Source organism: Harpegnathos saltator, unplaced genomic scaffold (genome assembly GCF_003227715.2).
Source record: "Harpegnathos saltator strain DR-91 unplaced genomic scaffold, Hsal_v8.6 scaffold93, whole genome shotgun sequence".
NCBI lineage: Eukaryota > Metazoa > Arthropoda > Insecta > Hymenoptera > Formicidae > Harpegnathos > Harpegnathos saltator.
This window is the reverse complement of record NW_020230721.1, coordinates 2856552-2878917: the sequence shown is the minus strand read 5'-3', so window position 1 is coordinate 2878917 and position 22366 is coordinate 2856552. Positions and strand designations below refer to the sequence as shown.

The 22366-nt window shown below is 36.7% G+C and overlaps 2 protein-coding genes across 6 annotated transcripts; one reads left to right on the top strand and one right to left on the bottom strand.

The window, feature by feature from the left end:
• Positions 1-50: 50 nt before the first annotated feature.
• On the top strand, positions 51-10597 carry LOC105188143 (uncharacterized). 4 transcript variants are annotated; one of them, XM_025307629.1, is made up of 12 exons: positions 51-265; positions 346-721; positions 875-1421; positions 1813-2101; positions 2280-2914; positions 3256-3762; positions 3870-4992; positions 5608-5771; positions 6164-6396; positions 6789-7218; positions 7456-7522; positions 7595-10597. In XM_025307629.1, exons 3-12 carry the CDS (start codon positions 1059-1061, stop codon positions 7768-7770), a joined length of 3987 nt encoding a protein of 1328 aa, XP_025163414.1. In that variant the 5' UTR covers positions 51-265; positions 346-721; positions 875-1058; the 3' UTR covers positions 7771-10597. The 4 variants fall into 4 exon arrangements, with proteins under 4 accessions (XP_025163414.1, XP_011147747.1, XP_019699151.1 ...); XM_011149445.3 differs by having other exon boundaries at positions 7456-10597; XM_019843592.2 differs by having other exon boundaries at positions 346-494; positions 7456-7770.
• Positions 10598-12388: 1791 nt separating this feature from the next.
• LOC105188142 (bifunctional 3'-phosphoadenosine 5'-phosphosulfate synthase) lies at positions 12389-17454 on the bottom strand. 2 transcript variants are annotated; one of them, XM_011149442.3, is made up of 7 exons: positions 17145-17454; positions 15281-15651; positions 14610-15042; positions 14033-14503; positions 13428-13637; positions 12912-13194; positions 12389-12784 (listed from the first exon to the last, which is right to left on the bottom strand). In XM_011149442.3, the coding sequence occupies exons 1-7, from the start codon at positions 17193-17195 to the stop codon at positions 12687-12689; spliced, it is 1917 nt and encodes a 638-aa protein (XP_011147744.1). In that variant the 5' UTR covers positions 17196-17454; the 3' UTR covers positions 12389-12686. The 2 variants fall into 2 exon arrangements, with proteins under 2 accessions (XP_011147744.1, XP_011147745.1); XM_011149443.3 differs by having other exon boundaries at positions 12390-12784; positions 14033-14467; positions 17145-17451.
• Between the last annotated feature and the right edge of the window lie 4912 nt (positions 17455-22366).

Sequence of the window (22366 nt, the reverse complement as noted above, 5' to 3'; positions counted from 1 at the left end):
CTTTATAATTTTAGGGGTTTGTCCTGGCCCTATAGAATCTCTAGACCATAAAGAAGCAGACTCGAACGGACGAGAACACGGTGGCGGCTGACGGCAGCCATCTTAACACGCGCCATCTGCACCGAGCTGTAATGAAGTTCGAAGTCTCCGAGAAATTCTCAACCTATTCGCTTTTCCAACCAAGTTACCGTCTCCGTGGTGGTGCGGACCAAAACCTGGCCGCGTCGTCGTCGACGCTTTTGAGGTTAATTTCTCTGTTGTCCCGGTACGAGAAAACATCCTTACTTTGTAAACCTAACCTCAATTGGCAGTTAAACTGCGTTCTGAAGTAATATTTTTTTTCAGACAACCTGCTCGGTTACCAATTGATACAGAGAGAGCAATTTAACGGGGGTTTAATTTGGGATTAAAGACAGGAACCTTCAATGAGACACTCTGCATTTGCAGTGTCCCATATTTTATAGTTGAAGCTACATTCATATGGATTTATGAATGTTAGTAGCACATGTATTAATTTAACTTAAAGACACAAACTTCATCTGTAGAGCCATAAATACTTTTGTAATTGAAGCTGTCATTGTTGTAACTGAATATCATTGAAACTTGCAATTGCCAGTAGCAGTATTACTTTAACTAGTCTCAGCAGAAGTCTGCTTTATACAATGATGATGAGCCTGCTGAAGATATATTGCTGCGTATGCTCAAGCTTATAAATGCTTAGGTGATTATTTGGAGAATTTTGAAGATGTACACCGAATATGTTGTTAATGACATTGATCCATTTGTCCAAAATTTTAGAAGTAATTTAAATATTCAAGGTGATTGAAATTAACAAATTCATTTCAGAGAGATTTTATTAATTTTCTTCTTACAGATATTTTACACAATATGAATGTGACAAGAAAGAAATATAATACAAAGTAGCTTGTTCTTATCATTATTCTTATTACATAAACAAAAAGGTTATATAAATAAAGAGATAAACATAAAAAAAGATACAGTACCCATAAAAAAGATACATTAATCAGTACCCATATGCCAAAGAGGCGTAGATTCTTATGAGGATGTCAAACGACGAGGTGAACAAGCGTGACCACAACTATAGCGAGGCATTACTGTTGTCTCCACAACCACTGCTCTCATTGTCTTATTCTACTGATGATGGTGATTACAATAGCGGTGCTAACACCGTTGTCCGGGGGAAATACCGGCCAGCGCGAGAAATTGGTCAGATTAAGGATCTTGATGAACTGAAAAAAATCGCACCGCGCGTGCGCTTACGTGACACTCAAAGTCTGAACGAGTTAACGAAACTTTCTTTGAACACTAGTAACTCGCAGAGCAATACGTCAATTTCTGATAAGGCCAAGCAGGAGCTGAAAAAGTATTGCCGTACCTGTGCTGGTTTAAAACTGCCCTTGGTAGAGTTTCTTTTTATTGCTATTGTTTCTTTCACTCGTTAATTTATTATAATTACTCGTTGTTAAGTAAATTATTTTTTTTTATTAGAAAAACGATAAGGCTCTTAAATATATAAGCAAAAGAAACAAGATAGGCCAGTGAGAGCCAAACACAGAATTTTTGTGCATGCAAAAGAAATTGATTCATCAGAACAAGTAGTTGTAATGTTATTGCCGTTTCATTCACAATATCATTTTATCATCTTTTTTCTTTATTTGTATTCGTTTATTATCAGTTTATTACCAGTTTCTTCCATAATATATCTAATTTCATTTAGCCAGGTTTTATTACTGGTTATTGTTGAAGAAGAAGAGATACTATTTTTTCCATTTTTACCTTGTCATGTTATAGGTCGATATCTTTAGTGAGCGGGGCACCCAAATGCGATTGAGCCAACAAATGCGGCACTTGGAAATCATTTATCCGTGTGATAACTTGTCCACACAGATGTGCATGGACTGTATCTGCGACTTAAAAATGAGCTATAAGTTCTTTATGCAAATTAAAAAAGCACAAATCAAGCTGAAGTCAATTGCCAATCAGATAACGGATAGTGCAGTAGTTTCGAAAAAACCGATTGATCCTGAACTGATACAGCCTCCTATTGAGATGAGAGAAGATAAGACAGAATCAAGATCAGGTAACGTATACTTTACATTATACATGTGTGTTATTTAGTTGAATTTATCTTTACAATTTTATATTTTTTATTTTTTATTTTTTTTTACTTTTACTCATTTGGCTACACTTGGTTTTTTTGGATATTATTATATTGTAGTGTGATATTCTGTGTTTTCATCAACCAATTCTCTTTCTAGCCGAGAATCCCTCTGTAGCCGAGAAAAATTTCCTTACACCATCAACCATAGAAGAAGATCAACCTTCTTCCGCAACACATTCTCAAAAAGATGAAGAACCTGTTCCGGTTATTTTTTCGCTACAGGATAACACAAAGGAGTCAACGGTGGAACAGAGCGTCGGAATTTTCGAGGAAGTAGTGGAGATAGATGATGAAGACGATGAAGACTCCATCGAGGAGTTCGATCCGGAAGATCCGGATTTCCAAGAACAGGAGGAACAGGGCAAGGAAGGACAGCAGGAAGAATCGCCGGCCGTCTATAAATACGATATGGCGCGGAAGTCGTACGTACGACTGGAAGGAGCTGCTGAGGAAGTAACGACCGCTGTTACTCAGGTAATGCCTACCTGCATCGAGGCAGAAGAAGAGAGTCCAAAAGAGGCAGGGCAGCCGAACATACTGAAGAAAAGGCTACTAATGCCGTCGAGAACAAGTACGGAGGGAGAATCAGGAAGTAGCGGGGGAGAGTCGGCGCCAAAAGTGCAGAAATTGGATTTAAACAATTTTTTTAGCGCGAACAACGCTCCCGAGGAGGACGGAGTTATGTACGTGACTGTGAAAGGTTCCAAGCCGAACGAGATACTCCTTGTGAAAGTTAGTGTATTAGATACTTAATTAAAAGTAAATTCAAGTATAAGAGAGAAAGAGAGATGTATGACATATTTTATTTTAGAAAGATGCGTGACATATTTTATCTTAGAAAGAGAAACTTATAGAATTTTGTAGAAGTAATACTTTGTAGAAGGTAAAAAAATATTTTGCTACTTTTTAAAGTTGCGTAACATTCGTCATAAGATTCAGCACTCCTTGTGCATATTGCTGCAGTTATATCTTTCATTTTATTAGATCATTCTATTAGATCATAGCGCACGTCTACTTTTTGTCTTGTTTGTTCTCATAAATTCAGGTATTTCATGAATTTAAATATGAAACAGGTGAAAAAGATGGACAAACAGGCAGAGCGTACATCCGCTGAAAGCAAATCTGTTGAACGTTTTTTTAAACGTTACGAGACACTATTAAAGGATTATTCGCGAAAACCGGATGCTCGCGAGCAAATAATCGAGGAACAAATTGAAGAATACAAGCGGAAACGTGAGAAGGTTCTCGGCGATCAATCGGCAATGATCTTCTCTCTAAACGAAAACCGAAAGGAATTACAAAAAGATAGTTCTTCTTCTTCGAAATCAAGTCCTGTCAAGGTAGACGAAATAATTATTAAGGACATAGAGGAGGAAGAACACGAGATGATGGACATAGAAGAGATAAAGATAGAAATGGACGTCATCGAGGAGCAGGTCAAACCGAAGACGCCGAAAGTGCAACTGGAAGAAACATATAGGAAGAAGGAGAGTCTACAAAAAGAGCCGGAGCAGTCCTGCAAGGAAGCGGATTTGGAAAGATTGGCGAAAATCTTGGGCGAAGACAACGAGCATTTACAGGTAACGATGATGGAATAACAACAAGTTGCTTAATTACTTGCAAATAAGCTTCGCTAATTTTCAAGCTTTCAAGCATCTCCAATTACTTGATTTTCGTTTCGCTGTAGGATTTCCAGGAGTATTTGAAGCAGCGCAAGATCATCATCACGCGCCTCAAGAACGAGGATATCATTTCTCTGTATGAGGATCGTCACAACAGCGTTCTCAGGCCACGTGAGAGTCTCCCCGACCTCATCGACGCTTCTCTCCCGGCTGATTCTCTTGCTGAGGAATGTTACTTCGAGTGTGATTATTGCCCGGAGACGTTTTCCAGTCGTGAAATTCTTGAGGAGCATCTCAAGACTCATGATTATCGTATCATGCATTTCTGCGAGGATTGTGGCGAGGAATTCACAACCAACAAGGCCAAAAGAAACCACAACATAGCCTGCCTGAAGAAATTGATTTGCAAATACTGCGACACGCTGATGGATACTCGAGGGAGGAAGCGTCGACATGAACAGAAACATGTGGATAGTCTGTATGGCCAGCTTTGTGAAGTTTGTGGTGAACGATTCAAGCACCAAGGTACTTTGGACCAGCACCGGAAGACTCAGCATACAATCTTGGAGAAGATCTATCAGTGTCCTAAGTGCCCGAAGAAGTTCGCCTTCAAACAGAAACTCAGTTTTCACTTAAAGTCAGTGCATACGACTTTAAGGGCTTTTTTATGCGAAGATTGCGGCGCAGATTTCAAAAATCCAGCTAGCCTGAGGCACCACCGAATCCGGAAGCACCAGCCAGTGGGTAACAAGCGCGAGTGTCCAGTCTGCAGGAAGCTAGTGCCATTTTATAGTTTGTCAAAGCATATGCATACCCACAAAGCTTATAGTATTCAATGCCCGCATTGTGACAAAATGTTCAAGAACAGCTCGACGTTGAAGCAACACGTGAGAATTCACGAGGATCAGAGACAATATCGTTGCGACACGTGCGGAGTAGGATTTAACAGAAGAGACGGACTCAGGCTGCACATGAGGGTACACCAGAAGACAGACAGCCGGGGGCTGAAGGAATGCTCCTGTCAAGTTTGCGGAGAAAAGTTCCCGAATCACTCGACTTTGGTGATCCATCGAAATAGGGAGCACAAGGATGGCAGACAATATACATGTCATATCTGCAACAGATCGATGATATCGACCAGGTCCCTAGAGTGGCACATGTCGCATATTCATAATGAAACCATGCCAGGTAAAGTTACATATAGAAGCAAGAAGCTTTAGGAGCGTTAATGAAAATTGATTTGTGTCTGATCGTGTCTCGAAAAATTTTCAAGTACAAATGAAATATGAAATTAAAACACGGAAATTCACGGGAGGAAAAGCGATATTTCCGACTGCAGTTGTTTTTTCAATTTTCCAAAAATAGGTATTTATTGCACAAGATAGAGAGTTACTTTGGCAAAATATTAGGAAATCGGGAAAAGTTAAAATTTTCTTAGATTGGTTTTTACATAATATTACAAACTTTTCTGTAAAGTAAAACATTATATGCATATTTGAGAAATTACATACAGAATTGTTAATAAGTGAGATTTCCAAGATTTAATGGAAAAAAGTAAAAAATGAAAAGTGAATATTTAAATACTTTTTATTTTTCATCTCGGTTTTTATATCCCATCATAAGATTTTTTATATTCCTCGTATAAAAAATCAGGTTGAAACTGACCGAATTATAAAGATCAATGATGCAAACTTGCATCTGTATGCCCTTGATGTTCTCTTGTGCTAAATGTGCGCTTGAAAGGTTAAAATATAAACACTAATAATTTGACAATTGTTTGTCCATTTGTAAATATTCCCGTAGGTATTGTTCGTGACGATAATATGCCTGAGAAGAAACGGGTCTCCTGTTATCACTGTAACAAGACATTTAAGACGGAAATGATCCTACGTACGCATATCAAAAAAACACACATGGAGAAGGACCCGATGAAGTGTCCCGATTGCGGAGATGCGTTCACGTCGGAAGTAATGAAAATATTTTGATAGTTTTACAAATTCCTAGAGTTTCTCAAATTCCTGCTACACATCCAAATCTTTAACAGTAGAATTACAGACGATTAATGTCACTTATTTTCACCAAGCGGTTAAAAGAACATATTTCTTGAAGAAAAAAAAATTATACGTGGCAAAAATAGTTATTAATTTTTTTAATTTCATTCGATGCCTTAAAAATATAATATGCATTATTACAGAAATTGAATAATTTTTAAAAGAAATTACAAACCGGTAATTTTTTTATCATCTTCGATAGTTCTAGTGTTAAATATTTTCCGTTTAAGATTTCTAAGATAAAAAAGGAAATCTTGAAATTAAAAAATCCTTTAACGCACATGTCTTTCTCCTCTGCATCGTTTCAGGTGCGCTTACGTCATCATATGATGGTAACGCACAATCGCCTGGAAGGCACCTTGGGATGTCCGCATTGCTCTAAACGATTTGTCAACCAATTGAGGTTGAAGACGCACATGATCTCGCATTCAGAGGAAAGACCCTATACGTGCGAAGTATGCGGTTTCAATCTGAAGACGAAGATCCAACTGATCAAACACCATCAGAACCGGCACAGCGACGAGCGGCCGCTAAAGTGCAGGTATATCTCTAAACAAGGTCGATTCTTTAACGCAGAAGAATAAGGAAATGGGCTCTTTGATGTATAATCGAAGTCTGTTAAAATCAAGCCTATAAGAGCCAGGTTGTTGATTGTGAGAAGTTTTACTTTCTAGAAATATCTTAAAATTGATAAAAACCAAGCATCTTAGGTCAATATTTTCGACCCTCTTCAGTAGCTCATTCGTTTATAGTCCGAAATGCTTGGTTCTTAATTTTAATTAAGGCGCTAAAATAAGTAAAACTTTTCATCTGTTGTTTATACGTCTTGTGCCAGTTCTTACACGCTTGATTTTAATCTCCCAACTTTTTCAAATGTCAAGAACTTTCGAAAGCTGCTTCATGCTTCTCAAGTTTGTCCTCTTCATTCTCCAGTCATTGTCCATGGCGGTGCAAACAAGTCAGCGCGTTGGTGTGTCACGAGCGTACGCACACCAACGAGCGGCCTTACTCGTGCAGCGTGTGTCGACAGCGTTTCAAGTACCTCGGTGACAAGAATAAGCACGAACGTCGTCACGAGAGTCTTGGCGGAACTGGCTTCAAGCGCATCGTTCCCGGAAGAAATTCCAAGTCGAAGTCGCGCGACGAACAGTCCTCAGCGTCCGAGCAGGAGGTGGAATTCAAGAACACAGGTGCAATTAAAGCGGGCTCGGCGTCAGCTGCTGAAGAGCAATTTGAGATGCAGCAGGATGAGCCATTCAGGGGCAAGTTTAATAAGGACGAGCAACTTGTGGAGTTTGAGGAACAACATATAGTGAAGTTTGAAGAAAACATTTCGGAAGATTACGAGCAGGTGTATGAACAGGTGAGAATTTTATTGATTGACGGTGTTTGTCATTTTCTAGGATAAATCCTTTTTGAGCACTCGAAGATGATTCAAAATAACGATAAACGACATTACACGTAAAATTCATAAAATTGTGTGCCGAAGAGAGTATATCTTACATTCTCCTCACAGCTTTCGGCATTTTTCATGTTTGACATTTCCGCATTTGTTTCGCAATTTTCGTTTTCCCGTTCTCTTGATCGCGCGTTCTTCCAGGAATATGAGGAAACGTCGAGGGAGGCTTCGGAGGCTACCGAGGTGATCATGAACATGGAGGATCCTGGTGTGTATACGGAAGAAGTGACTGCCGATAATATAGAGGCCGATATGATAACCGAGGATGAAATAATAACAGGTGACATCCTGCACACGTCGGCTGCCGGCGGCACCACCGCTGCCGTCGTGCATTTGCAGCAGCAGGACGACACCGGCAAGATCCAAGTGATACCGGTTATGCTGTCGTTGCCTGATCTCTCTGACGCCAACGCTGAGGTCAACCTTGCCACCGCGTCCATCATGTACAACAATTAACATATGCACTTCATGTGACATACAACAATTCGTATCTACATGCGTGATGATCACACGAATATTTTTACGCCCGCCTCAGATAATCTATAATCCGCGCCGAGATCCGAGGGAGAAACCCACGTGAGATTTCGTGTAATGAGATAATTGGAGACGCGCTGAGGCGCATATTCAGAATTATATCTACATAGTTATTTAGACGGAGTATGATATCTTCATTTTTCCTACGATTGACAAGAAATATCGACAATATTAGGAAAATACTACAGATCGTGACACGGATCGGTGACTCGCGAATTGTAGATCAGAGGTGTAATGTTTGAACTTAAGAAAAAAAAGGCTGCGCTTTTCACTAGATTTGAATGCAGACAAAATGCAGACTTCGCGAACATCAAACAATTTATAAGATTATTAGAATAGTTGGTACATGATCGCTCAACCCGTTACTCATCAACATAAAAATTGTTGTATCGATATTCTGGCAAGCTTGTAGTCTCTGTAATTTTGCTCCGCTCTCGTAACATTTTCCTATGAATATAAGTGAGAACTCAACGTTGGTTAAACTTTCAACTCAGTGAATAAAGTAGGTGTAATACGCCATCAACGTTGACTAAACTTAAAGATTCTACGGATTTTAGTGTGAGACGGAAGTGAAAACGAGTGATGCAAAAATGTGAGGACGGAGGTCGAAAATTACCTATAGCTCGAATATTATGTTATAGTGACTTCACACCGACTTCATGAGCATTTCGAGTCTTCTTCGTGCTTTTGACCTTAAAAAACCCTGCGAATTCTTTCGATTGCCTAAATGTTCTAATAATTCTAGACTGCGTGAACACGGAAGCTTTTGGCGTGTACGTCTACGTGAGGAATGAAACTAATTTATAACTAAATTATAGTACATTTGGAGACAAATTAGCAAACTAAAGATAGAATAAAGAAACTTACATTTTTATATGTGAAGGATATGCAAAGATATATGACAAAAAAATGTCGCAATGTCGCAAATGTTACGATAGACTTGCACGAATGAAACTGAAAACGAAGAAGTGACAAGAGAGTAATTAATTAGAAAATAAAATAAATAATTTTACATTTGTGTATGTAAAGACGTAATAAAAGGATATGTTACTTTATATTCTCTCAATATATATACAAACATGGGAGAAATGAAAGTTTTACCTTCGAACGAAAACAGAAGAGTTACACTACTGTCCAAAATACTAGGAACATAAAGCAGATTAAAAAAGAATCTTTAGTTATACATAAAAGTAGTAAGTTACGCCTAATAATAATAATAATAATGATAAATATCGTTAAATTAGTTGCGCTTGATGTTACAAGTATATAAATTATGTTTTATATGTATAATATTTACATAAGCTATACATATAAACAAATTTATATAACACAATAGATTATAATTATTTTTTAGTTATGTTCCTAAGACTACCTTGACGACAGTAGTGTACATAAACAAAAACTCGATGTGTGACTTGAGTGCACTCCTGTTTATTGAAGTGTCAATGCAGGACATCTAGGAATCTTTAAGAATTTAGCGATAGGATTTATTTTGAACATTAGTCATAATGAAACAACGATGAAAATATAACGGCTCCCTGAGCAAAGTTTCTCGGGAGTGCGATTCGTTTTGCTCGTATTCTCAATATGATTTAACAATATATTGGTCCTGTAGTTTCCATGAACAATACTGTGTATTCATAGTATCAGTTCAAATGATTATAAAAAAAAAAAAATTCGTTGGTTGTCCCACGTTGTGAACATACTTTTAATTCAGATTTCTCAAAGCGTAGTATTCGGGAAGAAACGAATCGATAGCTCACGACAGCTTCCCGAATCTTTTTAAGATTTTGTTTTTTATCTTTGTAGAATCTTGGACGGTGTTCTGAACTCTTTTTTTTAAAGGAGAGTTCAGAATACCGGATATTCGACTTTGGCTTAAAATTTTTCGATCATGAACGTCCTAGAAACTTGCTTCAGACCCTTGCGTCTTTTTTTATGTGATCGAATGTTTAGATTTTCGAACAATTTCTTTTTTTCTGTATCATTGAAATGTAGGTTATTTTTTAATCCTGATGCTTTCTAAATTTTCGGGTCATCAGAATCCGGTGTAAAATGTATATACATCATAATGTGTGTATCTCACTCGTTAAACAAATAAAGATCATTACAGAACATTTTACGACGACGTGAAATAGTTCCAGAAGAGTAAGAAATAATCATAAGAGTCTCGGAAATTGCAAATAGTCAATCGTGTAAAAATTATTTAATGTAAAAAGTCTGAAGAAGCGAAAAAAAAATGAAATGGCTTGATAATTGTTAAATGCGAAGAACTGAAGAACGGACTCTGACACTTAACTTGTAACATTATATAATAGTGAGTAAGCTATATTTTGTTTAAATCAGTGAGTAAAGTGTACATGCATACATGTGAGCGTGCGTATATGTGTGCGTATGTTACGTATTACATAAGTTTCTCTGCATATTGTCCTCATATTGTTCCTTAAGAGCATTATCAAGTTACGTAATTCTATATCAATGTAGATTGTTCGTCGATAAACGTTCTCATTAGACACACACATACACACACGCACGTATAAACACACATATTACACACCACACACGCGCATACACGTGGTTTGCTCTTCCTGCTGCACTTACTGCAATTGTTTTTCCCCATAAAATTCCAATTATCATTCTGCAATCTTCCCACCATTTTCTCATTTCATTTTTCCGTCTACGATATGAAATATGTACGAATATCTACCATGTAACGTATTATTTCACAAATAACGAATTCTTTCACCTATATAGAGCAGTTCTTTTTTTTAATAAAAACATTTTATATTGCGTTTCCTAAATTCTTACTATCACACATATCAAGATTGCTGAGTTGCGTTCTTTAAAAAGAAAAAAGCCTGAAAGCCTCAAAACTGGCTAATCATGTGTTTTCGAGATAACTCCAATTGAAAGTTCAGAAAGAAATCGACGGGTTTGTAACAATTTTATCAAATTTTTACTATGGCATGCAATTGTATCAAATTTTTGCTATGGCATGTAGCACCCTAATGTACTAGAAGAGAAGTTTCTATGAATTTAACCTAAAAACAGAATGTAAAAGAAACAGACATAGAGCGGGAACATTTTTATATTTTATCGTCACTTAGAAATTAACTTGATGACTGATGATGTGAATGACTATTTAGTAACATAAAAATGGCAGGTGTACTCATTTAAACTATGTTCTACAAATACTAACAAGCAATGTTAATATTAATAAAAATAATCGGCAAACCGACAGATAAAAATCGGTTTTACACGTCGTAACAACGTTGAAAGCCGGAAGAAGGCTTCGGTGTATAACGCTTGTATACGAAACGCCATTATCTTAACGTAAGATTTAATTGTTGCACTTAAAATCCAATGTTGATTCTTACTGGCCTTACAATTCCTTACATTGTATGTATATTTTATTTATAATCTTCATTATATATATATTTTTTATTTTTACCTACATAAAAAATATTAGACTCTGCGATCTTCATTTGTACAAGATAAAACTCTATTTTATACATATAGTATAATAATCATCATGGATACACAGGGTGATGTACACAAAGAAGGAAATATTACCTAATAAAGAAGATGCAGCGATAAACAATTAAAAAATGTTTAAAATTTTGCAGAAATTGAGTTCATGTAAACTTGATTGTATCATTTTTTCGTTATATGTATAATTCTTTCTCAGAATGGGACATGTTCAAACCCAAACCACTAATCCAGCTCTGGAGTGTTCCATACTCAAGAGGTTAAAGAATACTTGATCGTTCAAATATTAAAAAATTCTGCTAATTCCAACACACACCACGCCCCGACCGTCAGACGGTCGTAAAGCCTCCCACCTCCCACCAATATTTCAAGAGATGTCGAGTCACACGATTCATGTGCCTCACACTGTACATATTCTTGAGAATGCACTACATGCAAAGATTAAAACATCACTTTATATGTCTTCATAAACAAATAAACTTCAAGAGAATGTAATTTTCTTAAACATGATATTAAGACGTCTGAATATCATTGGCTGTCTTCAGTGGAAAAAGCAGCTTAATTTGCAAAAATTTTGTCGTAAAATTTATCACTGAACGATATAAACAGTTTATATTCTAACATATTTATTTAGTGATTATTAAGTTTGAACGTAGGATTTAATTGTCACTAGAGATGTGCGAATTATTCGAATTCCTATAATTCGAGTCCGAATAATTCGAAAATTTCGAATCGCGAAGATTCGAATATGAATCAAATACTTAGCGTTTGCGTGCATCAGTTACAAAACCCATCTGGGTCTATGTATTTGACTTAACTTGTAATTAACTTAATTTGTAATTAACCTTAACTTGTAATTAACTTAATTTATAATTAATAACTTAATTATTTATAAATTACTTTAAATATTTAAATATATATTTTACTTTAAGATGATATTACAATATCAATATTACCTTTCATATTAAAATCTTCCATCATTGCATCCATATTTGCATGTTTAACAGTCATGTTAAATTTTTTAATGATTCGATTCGAATTTAAAAAATGAGATTCGATTCGATTCAACATGAAAATTCTTGATTCGCACATCTCTAATTGTCACATACCCGTATTTGTTCTAGCATACTCGTGATATGCTAAATCGCTTAGTAAACACGTTGAAAAGGCGTAACGTTAAATACTCAGTAAGCTGCTTTTTCTACTAAACTCTATCGTTATTTGTAAGCAAGTTACGCTTAAAACTTATGCTTATATTTGTTGAAGACGTATCAAGTGGTGTTCCTATTTTTGCGCGTAGTGTAATTCCTAACATTCTTTTAATTTTAATATACTTCTAGTCATTTGGTTCATTTTGTATCAAGACTTTGGTAGTATTCCGCGAGTACTTTCCATGCCTTGGGCGACATGAAACCATCCGGTGGATCTTGGCCAGCTTTTGCCAATCCTACAAACGGTGAATTTATCAATTAGTTTATATAGCAATCATCGCGCTAATAATCAGATAGATCAAGCAAGGCAAAAGAATAAGCGATCAATGGAGCTTGGAAAATACAATCGTAACCGAAACTTGCCTCGCATCTTGGTGCCCGAAATGAATTCGAAATCTTGCTTTCTCTCGGGCTCGAAGAAAGCCATCTTGGCGTGCCTACTATCGTAGGCAGCCACGCGAAACGGTATTATCTCCAGGCTGTGAAGACCTCGGGCCATGGAGAGTACGCGAGCCCCGTGAGTGGGGTCATAGAGATTACCGTCTGGCGTGGCATCCTTATCAGGGTGTGGAATACCCGCTGGATCCCTGCCGACAATGTAGAAGTTCGCGCCAGCGTTCATCCTGGCTTTCGCATGCCATTGCACCTGCGAGACGAATCGTGTCGGTTATCACTTTAATTGAATGTGTGCTTATTCTGCAACTTTTAATGACAACATCGTCGTCGTTGCGAAGCTATTACGTGTTGTATTTGCGCAGTGACGCGTAACGCTTACGTTACGGTTATACTGTGTACATTAAGAAATTACAGAATAAGTCTGCAGGTGTTTATTGCACATGGAGATACGGAATGTCAGTGCTCAATTGTGAAACTTCGCACCTCAATCGGTCCAGCATACATCATCGGGCTGGGGAAAATAGCGAGCAGCGTGGAATTGACATCCAACACGCCTTCGTCTAGAACAGCCTTATGCTGAAGTATTCTAGTGTACAGCGGCACGTCATCATCCTTTGTCCATCCGCCCAGTGGATGCAGTAGTAACACAGGATTTTTGAAACCCCTCTCTTCTAACAAACGTTTCCTTGTGTCCTTTTCGTAAATATATGCAAATTAGATCTGCAATCCACTCTTATCTGGTTTATTTACTTATTTATTCATAAATGGATAAATCATTTAAAATACAAAAAGAAGAAAACAAAAAGAGGTAGAAAAAAAGAGATATATAAATATAAAATACACAAATTCTTTAAAAAAAGAAGATAAAATATAAACATGTAGAGATCTTGTTGTTTTATATAACCTTTTTAAACGATTTTAATCAAGAAATCTTATAAATCACTTAATTTGAGGATAAATTCAATTATGGTGATATATAATAACATGAGATCTGATATGAACAGATATAAATCTCATAGAAAAAAGAGAAGAGAGAAATTGAAGAAGCGTCCTCATTAAATCTGAGGATTCTCTATCAACTGACAAACCTGCATCAGCAGCGCGTGACCGTTGTGTATAGGGTTTCTCAGTTGAAAAGCGAATATTGCGTCGGCTTTCATTTTCCGACACTTGATACGGATCTCGTTGGGTGTAAGTCGATATTTGTCGAGGCCGTCATGCCAACGGATCCTCTCGAGCACTTCGAGGTCACCGCCCATCAACCAGTCGCCGGAATTGTGTATCATTTTGACGTACGGATGTGCCAAGTTGTTGGTACCAAACTGCCAGCAGCAGCGCTCCTCTTTTCGATGGTAATAGAATTCTGGTCTTCGTAGAATTGCCAAGGCCTTGCCTTGATATCTTAATGTCACGGCAAACGAGCCCTCCAAGCGATCTTTCTCTGTCGTGCTGATGGCCAATACGATTGGTACCGATTGGTTCACCTCCTTGCCGTCTTCCAACAAGCATCGCAAATGCTGAGCCTTAAATGGTATGTCGAAGGTGTGATTGGATATGAACTGATGAAGATGATTTTAGAATAGGGAAAGAAAGACAACAGATCTATAAAAGATTCAGGTCCAGAAATATATTAGATAGACAGAAGTAGATCTAGAGAAGAAGTACCTGTAAGTACTGATGTTCTCTCATGAATCCCGTTAACGGTGCCGCCCAACCTTCCGCCAAAATCTGCACCCATTGCACATCAAGTTTGTTGATCTCCACACTCTGGAGAGTTTCTGCTTCCGCTTTCGTAGCGACTAATCTGGAATATGGCACGAGTAGCTCTCGGATCGGTGCTGACGGCTTTTCGAGCTGCGGAATTATGTGGTTTTTCTCCAAGAACTCGATCACTGTAGACGCGGAATCTTCAGGAGTGCAGTTTTCCGTCTTGACGACCAGGTCAGGCTGTACTGGCCGTTCATACATCTGATCAATGCCAGTGAATCCCTTGATCGTGCCCTCGCGAGCCTTCTTGTACAGACCCTTCGTATCGCGGGCTTCGCAGACTTGTAATGGCGTGTCGACAAATACCTCGAAAAACGGCAAGTCAGCCTCCCTGCAGATCAAACATCTTCGAATAAGAGAAAATAAAAGAGTAGGAAGTAACTAACGTTAGTTATTACGTTTATACTTTGGCTAATAATGAGGATCTAATAACTGTTAAAATGTTTAGCTTTTCTTTCAGAACACTACAGAGAATGATATTAAAAAAGAATATGCGTCCGTCAGTTCTTATTAATTTTATAGCCTCCCTCTTTCTTTCTGTTTCTTTATCTATCTAGATCAGTCTCTACCTGTGGATCTGTCTGGCCATTTGCCGATCCTCCTCGAAGGGAGACACAAAACTGCACAGGCAAATTTGCCCGCTATCAGCAAACAGTTTCGCCACTTCTGCCACTCTACGGATGTTCTCCTTGCGGTCTTGCTTACTGAAGGACAAATTGCGATTTAGGCCGCTGCGCACGTTGTCGCCATCTAGGCCATATGCAGGAATTCCATGGTTCACCAGAATCGCCTCTACTTGGAAAGAGATGGAAGTCTTCCCGGCACCCGACAGACCTGTTAGCCATACCGTACAACCCCGGAAACCACGGATGTTACCGATCGCCTGACCTCGCTTCGCCCGCGACACATGATGTGCCTGTTCTGACACATTTGTGCATGTCTGCAAGAAATGTTACATTAATTAATTTTTGGATAAATAAATTCACAGAAGCATTGCCAAGAGGAGAGATATTGTGTTGTCGAGAATGTATACAACATATGTAATAAATTAATGAAATCAGACACATTAATAATATCTCACAGATTTGAAGTATCTTTTTAATACCGTTTAATGACAAATAAACAGCAAATTTGTGATTATATATAAGATTGAGACAGAAGTCATTGTATAGTGGGCCAAACCCAAATCAAAATGGGACAAGATTCCTTTAATATTAATATAAAGTACACATAAAAAATACTATAACATTTGAAATTTATCTCATGTTCTAATTATATAAATATATTAGTTTCATACATATATATAATTTAAAACAGAATTTGCTTTGATCATTTTTATTTTTATATGTTTTTAGTTGAATTCAATAATATAAAAGAATAAACTCTTAGTGGTGTCAACTGTTCTCTTGTTTCATTTTAATTACTATTAAAGATCTTACTGAGAAATTCTTCTCTGATATTGTTTAGCATGATGAATGGGTATATGAAATATTTGACACATCTCTCCTTTCAAATAATCCCCTTTGTAAAGTAATTAAATAAAGTATCTTTTAATAGTCTATGGCCTGTACAAACAGTATTTTAAGAGATACTAAAGAGTTTTTCTAAAAGTTACCCCCCGTTCCCTCACCTCTGAAGAGGGTTGTAATCCCTACATGAGACTTCCTACATGGGATTAGACATTCCCAAAAGGCTAGCACCTCGGGACCATGAAGAATATCCAAAACCGCTTCTATCTAAAACAGGGAAAAAATACGAAGAGGGATTACTTACTTTATGGACACCCTGTATATTCTAAATACATAAAAAAAGATGCTTCCTTACTTTACATTACTTCAACATGAATTTTTTTAATTTGTCCCATTTTGTACAATTTATGGCCCACTATGCGCATTGAAATAAAAAAAAAAATAGTTTAAAACATTAAAATAGTTTATAGACAGCATGTATCATATCTTTCTTCATACATTTACTGATGTTATTTTTATAGATATCATTTGTGTGATACTTTTTACACAAAATAGCAGTGCATTGCTATGCTAAACAAAAAAAGAGAGATAATAACACAATATTAAAGATAATAGCGAAAAGGAAAAAAGAATAGATAGTGCTCGTGTGTGTATGTGTGGGTGTATATTATCTACATATGACATTTTAATTTACTCTGCACTGCCGTAATGTAGCATTGCGGTGTTTTTTTCATGGTACAGCAGAAAACTTGAGATAATTTATGCTAACTTATGCTAACATTCGCTTTTCTAACACTTGTACATACGAGGAAACGTATCGAAAGTGCGTGAGCTGAGCAAATTTAACAGGAATTTATATCGAGTATCTCTCTCTCTCTCTCCTCTCTCTTCCTCTCGTACCGGACATTCTCACGGGAGCTGAATTTGCGGCACAATGGAAACGATATTACTGAACGACACTCACCGTCATTAACTTTTTACTCGGCGGTACAACGGCGTTCTCGTTGCACGACATGACTGCGACGTGTCACCGAGTATATACGTGGCAGTCGGTTAAACAACTGAATCCACACTCACTATCAATAAACGTCGATCACAGCCGGTGCCACTGGATGCACTGTCAGCACTGTCACACAGTCCGGCACGATAGAAGTAGTGATAAAAAGTTGGGTAAACTCATGCGCATGCGCGACGAAAAAGTGAGGATTCCAGTAACGTATCATAAATATGCCTATACAATTGTTGGTTAGGTGGGATGCTAATCAAACGGTGACTTGTAATTAAAATTGCGTACATTTTGCATTACATTTATGATCTTTTAATTTTATAAATGTATTTGATTCATAATGCGTATATTTAATTAATTTAATAATTTTAAAAATATGCCAAGGCCCGGTAATGGCACCTTACTTTATTCGTTCTGCATACTACCCTGAAGCCAAAATCGTTGCACATGCGCGTCAACCTATTCAACTGATCCATCACTGATCTGAAATCAGCGAAATTTATAATGTAATATGAGGTGAACCAACAGCTAAGCGAAAGATACTGAATGAATCGAGACACTTTTGTGCGATGGTTGTGCAGAAAGGATGTTGAGATACATTATTGTGTAAACGTAGCAACAATATGATAGAATATATGGCAAACAAGATCGAAGGCTCGGCAAGGTCGTATTTTTAATTTCTTTATTCCTGTAGATATGCTTTTTTTATCGCTTTATCATATTCTCTCTCTTATGCGTCCTTCCAATATTCTATTTTTATAGAAAACCCAGAAAAACAAGTAGTAGATATTAATTCGTATAGATTTGTGATCGACTAGTCCTTGACGAGTTCTTGTGCGACTCGTCACACACAGGAACACACAATTGTAGTTTAGTTAATAGTTTCTCATGAGATGATAAGAAATTGAAGGACGAATCCTCTGTACGCATAATGAATGTTAACGCCGTCTTTTAGGACTCATTAACGAATAGATCTTTTTTTTTAACAAAAGGTGCTGCCTATTATAAGAAAAAAAAATAGGTCACGTTTGAAGAAAACATAAGAGTAAGATTTCTCGCTGAGTGCGATTTTTCATAAAAATATACTGGGGGCAAATGAAGCGGTTGACTTTTTTTTGAGGTTTTATTCGCCATAAAATAGAGTGTATACATTCTGCATAAATATAAGAGTATTATAAAATTCAGGTCTAAGCGTTGATACGCATTCACGAGTGAGGAGTTTGTATCGTTGTTAAAACACGTGCTGCTGACTGCTACTCGATTCTCGAGCACTACTGTAGAGGATCTGTCTCATACCTTATATCAAATTTTTAGAAACTTCAACCACATTGTTAAAGAATTTGTGTATTGAATACGATATACAAGAAATCCGACAAGTATGGATATTTACGAAATTTATGAAAAATAAAGTAAATAACAAATTTTTAGATTTCAAGCAATGTAGTTCCAAATCAATGAGCAAATTTGTGATTAATAGAAAATAAATTAACATATTGGTATATCATTAAAAATCATTAGATATCAACACAGTCACTTAAAGGACCTTAAAGAATATTTTCGACTTGTTCTAGAGAAAATAATTGCACGATGATAACTTTATAATCGTAATAACGTATAATTAAAGACGAGAAATTGAAAATGAGAAATATATAAATTCTCTGAAACACGCGGGACACTTTAGATTTTGTTAACTAAGCCTCGTGTGGACACACGTTAGTGCTCGAGGGTCAGAAGAGCAAGGGGGACACTTAGACAAAACATGATTTTTGGAGAACGATAGATCGCGTGTGCCTTCTTCGTTCGCTGGATTGCTTTTATGAGGAACTGTGTGTGACGATAATACTGCAAGTTATCATTTCCACAAGCGATAATAATAATAAAATCAGAGAGAAACACTAATAACGTATACATTACCATTACAAAACGTATAAACTAAAAAAGGGAATAAAATTATTTTTAATTAATTCTTAATTAACGACCTTCGTAGAAAAGAGAAATCTAGTTAGAGAGTTTTCTTCAGTATGTCTGTATAAAAATAGAATCTCTCGAATAACCTCTAAATTCAAAAACGAGAGAGACAGCGACAGTAATGAAAATGTATATACTGGATGAGTTATTAAAGAAAAAAAAACTGCCTTTTTAATAATGATTTTAATGATAAACGAAATAAGATACCTTTTTTGAAGCATTTATATATTAATGAACATATTTTATGCCGAATGATGAAAGAAATTGATACGAATTTTTTTTTAATCATGCAATTTCAATTCAAAGAAGTAAAGGCAATCTTTATATTTTTAAATAACTTCTAAGGCGACTTTATATTATAAAATAATTGTGCAACTGGAACAAAGTTATAACGATCATAAGAAACTTGTAAAAATCAAATACGGCTTTTGTCTATACATACAGGGTGTTTGATAGCTCATCATGCAGACGAAAGTTGGAGATAGATTGGGTGTAGCCGAGAAGAAAAGTCATGTACCATAATGTCAAATTGGCAATAGTTATCGAGTTATTAATTAAAACATGTGAGCCAACGAGCGCGTAGAGAGCGGAGGGCGACCGCAGTAAGCACATAGACATTTGATACAGGCGGAGTCAGCGAGTGGCGATAGGCGAGCGCGCGCGGCGAGGGGCAACGTAAACAACAAAAGGCGAACGCGCGCGACGAGGAGCGAGCGAGCACAAGTGACAAGAGGCGAGCGAGCGCGACGAAGAGCGAGCGAGCGCGAACGACGAGGAGCGAGCGAGCTATAAGGAAAAACCTATAAAGAAAAAGCTCGCTCGCTCCTCGTCGCGCGCGATCACCTTTTGTCGCTTACGTTGCCCCTCGCCGCGCGCGCTTGCCTACCGACACTCTCTGACTCCGCCTGTATCAAATGTCTACGTGCTTACTGCGGCCGCCCTCCGCTCTCTATGCGCTCGTTGGCTCACATGTTTTAATTAATAACTCAATAACTATTGCCAATTTGACATTATGGTACATGACTTTTCTTCTCGACTACACCCAATCTATCTCCAACTTTCGTCTGCATGATCAGCTATCAAACACCCTGTATATGTACATGTTTTGTATAAAAATGTATCCATACGTATATATATATATATATATGTACAGGATATTTCATTTTAACTTTCGCATTAAAAAATCTCGAAATCTTCAAGGTCGACGAAAAAATGTTTCAGACAAAAGTTGTATGATTTCAAGGAGGACATAAAAAAAATATATTATTTTGTTTACAAATGGCACCACTTTCGAGATATTCACTGATCATTACTTTTCTTAAATGGAAACCACAATTTTTTATTACACCGTCTTTTTCTACCAATTAATATAAACAACTTTTATCTAAAACATTTTTTTATTTGTCCAATATTTTTTGAGATATTTGAGGAAAACTTGATAACTTTTTCAATATTTAATTTACGATATCTCGCTAACTATTTGGAAAGGATATCGGAAGCAAAAGTGATACTAGACTTTCTTGCTTTATTTAGTCTCAAGGATATATTGTTACAATAGTGCCCTGATTTTTGATCATTTGGTGATTTTGAAATTTCCAAAAATCAGTAAGTTAACAAAAGTCAAGGCGCTATTGTAACAATATATTCTTGAGACTAAATAAAGCAAGAAAGTTTAGTACCACTTTTTCTTCCGACAAATAGTTAGCGAGATATCGTGAGTTAAATATTGAAAAAGGTATCAAGTTTTCTTTAAACATCTCAAAAAATATTAGGTAAATAAAAAAATGTTTCAGGCAAAAGTTGTTTATATTAATTGGTAGAAAAAGACGGTGTAATAAAAAATTATGGTTTCCATTTAAGAAAAGTAATGATCAGTGAATATCTCGAAAGTGGTGCCATTTGTAAACAAAATAGTATATTTGTTTTACATCCTCCTTGAAATCATACAATTTTTGTCCGAAATATTTTTGCGACCTTCGACCTCGAAGATTTCGAGATTTTTTAATGCGAAAGTAAAATGAGACACCCTGTATACATATAATTATACATATATACATATATATAATCATATACAATTGTGCTACAGTTCGTGCGAGTGTAGAACGAACTAAAGCGAACAAAAAAGTCCCCATGCTGTTTTGCGATATTCGCAATAATTATCAAGTTATTAATTATAAAAGTGAAATGAATGTGAGCGCTTACAGCGATGGTAAGGAAGAAATGTTTGAGCCGTTCTTGAACGCAGCCCTGTCGTTTTAGCAACTTGCTGTTGGGCGGTGAGAGGAAGGACAACGCGTCTAAGCTCGTATCGATATGGCCGCTCAATATTCGCGATTACAATTACAAGGTTACTTCATGAGATGACATAGGTGCGAGAGTTGGATTAAAGCAAAGCTATGTGCAGCGACGCTTTCCTTGCCTCCATTTGGAAACGAAAGGATTCGCGTTTAACTGAACAGGGCTTATCGGACAAGGAACATTATTTATGAGACATAAAAAATAAAAAATGGCTCATATTCATATTGTAACCGTAAAAAGTTCTGTGACAAAGAAAAATCAAAAGAGAGAAAGATAGCTCTCTATCGTACAACCACAAAAGGAGAACATAAAAAAATCGATCATTAATTTATGACAGGCTTCCGTTAATCTATGCGAAGAAGGAAACTTTAAGTTTCTGTTATCGTTAATATCATTAATATCACACTGATTACGACTGATTCAGGTGTGTATTCGCAGTATCAGTTCGAATGATTATAAACTGAATTCATTGGTCTTCTTGGTATTATCATACGTTATAAACGTACTTTTAATTCAGATTTCTCAAAGCGTAGTATTCGGGAAGAAACGAATCGATAGCTCACGACAGCTTCCCGAATCTTTTTAAGATTTTGTTTTTTATCTTTGTAGAATCTTGGACGGTGTTCTGAACTCTTTTTTTTAAAGGAGAGTTCAGAATACCGGATATTCGACTTTGGCTTAAAATTTTTCGATCATGAACGTCCTAGAAACTTGCTTCAGACCCTTGCGTCTTTTTTTATGTGATCGAGTTTAGATTTTCGAACAATTTCTTTTTCTTGTATCATTGAAATGTAGGTTATTTTTTTAATCCTGATGTTTTCCAAATTTTTGGGTCATCAGAATCCGGTGTAAAATGTATATACATCTTAATATGTGTATCTCACTCGTTAAACAAATAAAGATCATTACAGAAC

Excerpts from the sequence above, each read along its gene's own strand:
- LOC105188143 (XM_011149445.3), top strand. The coding sequence starts at position 1,059 with ATGAGGATGTCAAACGACGAGGTGAACAAGCGTGACCACAACTATAGC. Across the intron at positions 4,993-5,607 it reads TCATAATGAAACCATGCCAG|GTATTGTTCGTGACGATAAT; the intron begins GTAAAGTTACAT and ends ATATTCCCGTAG. Across the intron at positions 7,219-7,455 it reads ACGAGCAGGTGTATGAACAG|GAATATGAGGAAACGTCGAG; the intron begins GTGAGAATTTTA and ends GCGTTCTTCCAG.
- LOC105188142 (XM_011149442.3), bottom strand. The coding sequence starts at position 17,195 with ATGTCGTGCAACGAGAACGCCGTTGTACCGCCGAGTAAAAAGTTAATG. Across the intron at positions 15,652-17,144 it reads CGAGTAAAAAGTTAATGACG|ACATGCACAAATGTGTCAGA; the intron begins GTGAGTGTCGTT and ends CATTTCTTGCAG. Across the intron at positions 15,043-15,280 it reads ATGGCCAGACAGATCCACAG|GGAGGCTGACTTGCCGTTTT; the intron begins GTAGAGACTGAT and ends TTTGATCTGCAG.